Consider the following 5,749-nt stretch of genomic DNA (forward strand, 5'->3'; position numbering starts at 1 on the left):
ATTGTATATAGTTAGTTTGTTTTTAATGAAATGAATAAATTATTTTTGACTGAATGAATAAATGATGACAATCCAAAATCTTAAACATATGTAATAGTTTCATTTAATTTTTTCCAGAAAAGCACATTTATGTATTCTTTTATTCTTGTAAATATTCAGTCAACACCAGAACTTTAGATGGTATAACATACTTTTATTTTTCAAATTTTGCATCAAGCAAGCAATCATTCCTGAAGTTCTGTAAATAAGAGAGTGTGGATGTGTTGCTCAGTTGTTTCATTTATTATTATTTCAGCACAAAGGCTAATCAAACACTTAGAAGATCTTATGGGAGCAGATTCAGGTCAGGAAGCCAAGGATGCATCTGTATGTTCTTTATGACAGCTTCTTAGACTCCTGCAAAAAACAAACAAGAATAAATAAATTAATTAAATTAAATTAAAAAAATACCCCAAGAAAAATCAAACCATGGATGAACAAGTGAACAGAAATGTTTATATTTGAAACCTGAGTTTATACGTGTTCTTTTATAAACTGCAAAATTATCTTTAAAAATCACATGCACGATGCATRACAACAAAGTCTGCTAGAACACGTTTACTGCAGGTGTCTCATTTTGATCAATCTTACAGATTTTATGGCATGACATAGGAAAATTAAAAACAACTTAAAGAAAAACAAGTTTACAGTTAACAGAAAAATAATCTTACTTTTATTTCTGAAAAATCTGGTATCTTGGCACAAATGGTTTCTGGTTAGAAGCCCTTGTATCTGGAATAAATACGTAAAATAAAAAGAAATTATAAAAGCCACATTTCTTTGTAATAAAAAGATCCCTGGAGATCTACTGAAGGGTTCTCATTTCACACCAGTATTACAAACTGTAACCAGTGAATCCGGTCACGTTTCAAAAAGCTACTCACTGCACTCATAGAGGCGGTTCACCCGCAGGATGTCGTTGGCACTCATCTCCCTGGCTGTTCCGATGGCAGCGTTGGGGTTGGGGATGGGAATGATGGTGGGCTGTCCGTTTCTAGAAAAGGCAAACCTGTGGAGGGATGTCACAAACAGCACAGTCAGACTCCTTATCACCAACTCCTTAACAAACCATTGTGAAGTTTGCGTGTGTGTGTGTGTGTGTGTGTGTGTGTGTCAGGAGCTGCAACAGCTGGAGCTGAGCTGATAAACAGAGAGCTGACTCCTCAGCCGTTAGTGCTGACAAAAACTGAGTTGAAATGAATCCTTAGCTAACTTAACAAAGGACCAACTAAAAGCCCTTAAATTATTTAAATTCTATCAATGTAAAAGTTTGTTTTTATTCAATCTATTATTGCTCACATGCTTCACAAAGTTCATATCTGTTTAATGTGCTCCTAGGATCTAGTCCTCCTGAAACAGTTTGGACCGAGTTTGTTTTGAATGATTCAGCGTCTGTGTCAGACAATTCACCAATTTTTCTGTAGAAAATGGAACAAAGACGTCTCGATATCAGAATTTTTACAAACACTTGTACAAAATTCCCTGATTTCTGGCAAAAATAAATACAGTATATAGTAGGAAAATGATGATTAAAATAATAGCCTTTGCACAAATCTTTTTAAAGTTTTGTCCTACTCTCAAACTTGGTAGCTTGTCAATATGAAAAAAAAAATCATTTTAAAAACCTTCAAAATATCCATTTAGTGGACAGGTTTATCCATCAGTGTCTAGGAATATAATTTTCTTGCTGAAAAACTGTTCAGGTGGTCTGCAGACATGTTACCTTCCATAGTGCATGACAGAGTTGTAGTCATAGGGAGTGTTGAGGTTGTTGGTATTGATAATCCTGAAGTTATGCTCCATTCCTGTAAAGAAGTGACTCAAGTCAGATCATTTCCTGCTTTAAACAAGCAGGAAAGTTCAAAAAAGGAAACACAGATAAATTAGTCACATGTTCAGCCTGATAATGCTTTACATCTTTCTTCTTAGTCCTGATCTTATGATCATATTATTTATCATTTTAACCTGCACTTTCTGTGCAAACTGTTTTGATGCTGTCTATTTAAATCTAAGTCCAGCTTTCAGATCGGTTCATTCCAGTTTGATTTGGGTTTACGACTATATACATTAGTGGCGCAGAAACTAAAATGAATTAAAATACGTCAACAAGGGAAGACTTGTCCATCAAGCCTTGTTGGAGCCAGAGTCTGACCCAGAGCCAGAGGAGAATGAAGATGACAAAACAAATTTTGATGGTAAGTCCAGACCTTTTATGGCAGTTTCATCACAAATACTGTAATGTCAAATTTCAGAAAACATTAGAGTCCCCATACGCCCCCTTTAACGAACTGATTCAGCAGTAAAATTCAACCCACCACGGATCACATTCTGCAGGAGGATCTGGACGTGCTGGTCCCTGTCAGACCGGGTCTGCTCATGGTTGAAGCCCAGCGCGTGGAGGAACTCATGCTGGACGATCTGGTGGAACACACAACCCTGGCGACTCAGGGACAGAACCTGGGCACCACCAGTACGTCCAATAAATGAAAAGCACCTGAAAGAGAAACATTGAAAAGCACTAATAGCACCAGAGCTGCCGCAGGAAGACGAGAACATGGAAACGCTGATCTTAGTGTGGTCGTTACCCAGAGCGAGACTGGATGTCCACAAAGTCCCTTTCGCTTTGACGGGGCCTGAAGCGGATGCAGGTAGAAGCTTGAAAAGAGTTCAGAGCTCTGACGATGACGTCTCTTTCTCTTTGAGCTAGAAGAAAATAACAAGAAAATCAAGATTCAAGCTAATTTTTACCATGTTGTGAACAGTTATGGTGTCAGAGACTTCACCTAGACTTGGGACTTTCATCAAGTAAAATACATTAGAAAAAAAATCCACGGTGGTTCTTACAGTACTGATTGGAAATTCGGTAGGGAACATAAACGTTGCCATCATTGCTTTTTGGCCACTTGCAGCCGCGGGCTGTGCAGGGATCAGCGTTCCGTAGACCTGCAGGAATCGCAATGTCTCCAAACATCACCAGAGGCTCGTCCAGGTTCTTCCCTGCAAAACATCAGGAGGAAAATAAATCTTCTTTTTTGTACACGCGCTGTTATGTTTTTTTCCCCAAATGAAAAAAGGTTTATTTTATGTCTCTGTTTTCATTATAGAGGAAAATAGCAGCAACTGAGAGGGACAAAAATGTACCAAGGTTGGCGTTGGCCTTTTCCAGCAGAGTGGAGATATCGTCATCTTCAATGTTGTTGCCTGTAAAATAAAACCATTTATGTTTCAGCACAACAGATAAACAAAGATATAAACCTTTAAATCTAGCAGTAATGAATGTTATAATCACAACTTCCACTGCAATGACATACCATAAATTAAAAACTATTATTTGCACAAAGATTTGATTTTGCAAGTTAGAAGGTAACCTGTTTTTATTGTTTTTATCATATGCACAATAGAACAAATGGAACCATTAAAAGTAAAAAACAGTATTGCATTAAAGTTCACATTAAATGACACAAGTCTTACCAGAGTTTTCAATGGTCTTTTCAAAAGTCATCTGTAATAAAACAAAACAGGCAGAGACTTAATGAAGCTTAAAAACTTGTGTTATATTCTGTTTTATAATTATTATAAAGAAGAACAAATAAGTAAAAAAAACACTACTATTATAAAGGGAAAACAATTTCTCCAAACTTGTGAAAAAAAAAACAGCTTTTCTTGTACGTTTTTAAGTCATTTCACAACTATAAAATTAGTGTTGTGTAGAAAAAGAAAACATTAGTGTTGAGTTGAAAACATAAAACTCAGACTTACCTGTAAAGGGGAGCTGTGGGCGAAGCAGAGGAGCGCACTGAACGCAGCAGCGAGGAGCATCATGGCTGGTTATTGATGGGCAGCAGTATGACACAGACACAGCTGAAGAAAACCCAACAACTTGCAAGTTGGACCCAGCAGCTTTGACTTATATATGTGGAAAACCAACAGACTTCATTCCTAATAAGGCGTGCTGCTCAATAGACTTGACTGGAAGTATCAGGTATTACATAAAAGAGGCTGTTGCCTCAACTCTGTGGCACAATTGACTTTTTTTTTTGGAAATTTCTTGTTTTTCTCTCTCTCAAAATACAGTAAACAACCCCTCAAAATTTAAGACACACTTACAAAACACTTGAATTGACTCATGATTTTGTACGATTGTCAGCAAATGCACAAACGCTACACTTGTTAAAAATTACATTAAGTGCAGAAATGTTGAGAAATGTATTTTTGTTGTATACTAAATCAGTTTTAAATAATGTAAACTAACAATGTCTGAAGGGAAAACAGTGAAATGAGTCTTGGCAGCGTTCTGCTTGGATTTATCAGCATCACAAAAGAAAGAAAAGCTGTTCCTGCTGCAGCCTGGGTTTGGGCTGGTTGCGTGCTCCATCCAGATTTTTTCATTGGTTTTTTTCTGTATTTCCTGGGTATCATGTTTATTGGTAGACTTGTGGATAATAAAAACTTTTCCTGGATTTTAAATGTACCGAGGCTGGTGCATGTGATGCATTGAAGTAAACACCTCTTTGTAACAAATCTGTATAAAGCTTAACAATTAAAATAAAATAAAATAAAATAAATTGTTGTTACAGTGCTGTCAGTGTTTTTGATGTTCCCTTCTTTCTTTGTCTTTATTTAATGTGTTTTTTTGTGATAATGGTTTTCTGTATCTCTTTGTGTCTCTCGTCACCTTCATTATGTTTCCTGAGTCGGGGCTTTTACTCTTCTGTTCTTTCACCTGTTCTCAGCTGTCTTTAAATCCTGGTGTCTCCACTTTATTAATCAGCTCCTGTCCGTTTATTCTCTCCTTCTTCATTCATCTCTCCTGATGTACTATCATCCTTTGTCTGGTTTTCCTTCATTGTAATGCAAGTTTCTTGTATTTGCAGCCATGTGAAGTTGTTGTTTTTAATTAATTAATATGGTTTTTCCTGAGCTCCCTGTATTTAGTCTGCATTCTTAGTGCCATCTCTAAAACCACGAAGTAATTTCAACCCATAAATGTTTCAAACTGTACAAAACAGTGGTAATGCTTAGATCCAAAGTTGTGAAAATGAAATAAATATGCACCAGATTATTTTATTTAATTATATCACAACTTTTTTCTTTTAACAGGCTTTGGTTAAAATTCGAGTTGTAAAACTAGCAATAGCCTGTTTTGCAATTATATTGCAGTACTTCTTCAAAGTGTGGTCATTGTTGCAACGTGTTTGGTGTTCACACGTAACATTGCAAAGTTCTGCAAAATCAGAGAATTGATGAGAAAAAGCACAATAAAACTTTTGCGTGTTCGGCTGTCAGATAAATGTTTTGTAAAACAAAGTATATTAAAGTTAATGTCGCTGAACAGCATTAGAATGATTTGCAGCTTCTACAAGATATTTATTTATGTAGCAAGCTTTCATTTTGAAATTATTTCTGTTTTTAGCTTTGTAAGATTCTAACTAATACTGCTACTGACCACCTGCCTGTCTTAGAGGTGGCCAATAAACATAAAAACTTCACTGATGCTTTACTTTAATCAAAACCCTAATTTTAAGTTGGCATGTCAACTGACAACATCTCTACTCAGAGACAGTATATACAGCAGGTAAAATAAGTATTGAACACGTCACCATTTTTCTCTGTAAATATATTACTAGAGGTGCTAATGACATGAAATTTTCACCAGATGTCGGTAACAACCCAAGTGATCCATACATACAAAGAAATCAAACCATAAATG

General features: G+C 36.1%; 1 protein-coding gene across 1 annotated transcript; it reads right to left on the minus strand.

Annotated features, from left to right (window-relative positions):
* Window positions 1-172: 172 nt before the first annotated feature.
* On the minus strand, window positions 173-3,918 carry LOC106526558 (low choriolytic enzyme). Its single transcript, XM_014021192.1, has 10 exons — window positions 3,799-3,918; window positions 3,511-3,541; window positions 3,181-3,240; window positions 2,884-3,036; window positions 2,625-2,742; window positions 2,355-2,533; window positions 1,763-1,844; window positions 924-1,048; window positions 711-771; window positions 173-396 (listed from the first exon to the last, which is right to left on the minus strand). Exons 1-9 carry the CDS (start codon window positions 3,859-3,861, stop codon window positions 713-715), a joined length of 870 nt encoding a protein of 289 aa, XP_013876646.1. The 5' UTR covers window positions 3,862-3,918; the 3' UTR covers window positions 173-396; window positions 711-712.
* Window positions 3,919-5,749: the final 1,831 nt, after the last annotated feature.

Source organism: Austrofundulus limnaeus, unplaced genomic scaffold (genome assembly GCF_001266775.1).
Source record: "Austrofundulus limnaeus strain Quisiro unplaced genomic scaffold, Austrofundulus_limnaeus-1.0 Scaffold281, whole genome shotgun sequence".
NCBI lineage: Eukaryota > Metazoa > Chordata > Actinopteri > Cyprinodontiformes > Rivulidae > Austrofundulus > Austrofundulus limnaeus.

Coding starts and splice junctions, on each gene's coding strand:
- LOC106526558 (XM_014021192.1), bottom strand. CDS start 3,861: ATGATGCTCCTCGCTGCTGCGTTCAGTGCGCTCCTCTGCTTCGCCCAC. Junction 3,241..3,510: donor AAAGACCATTGAAAACTCTG/GTAAGACTTGTG, acceptor TTTATTTTACAG/GCAACAACATTGAAGATGAC. Junction 2,534..2,624: donor GACATCCAGTCTCGCTCTGG/GTAACGACCACA, acceptor TTTCTCTTTCAG/GTGCTTTTCATTTATTGGAC.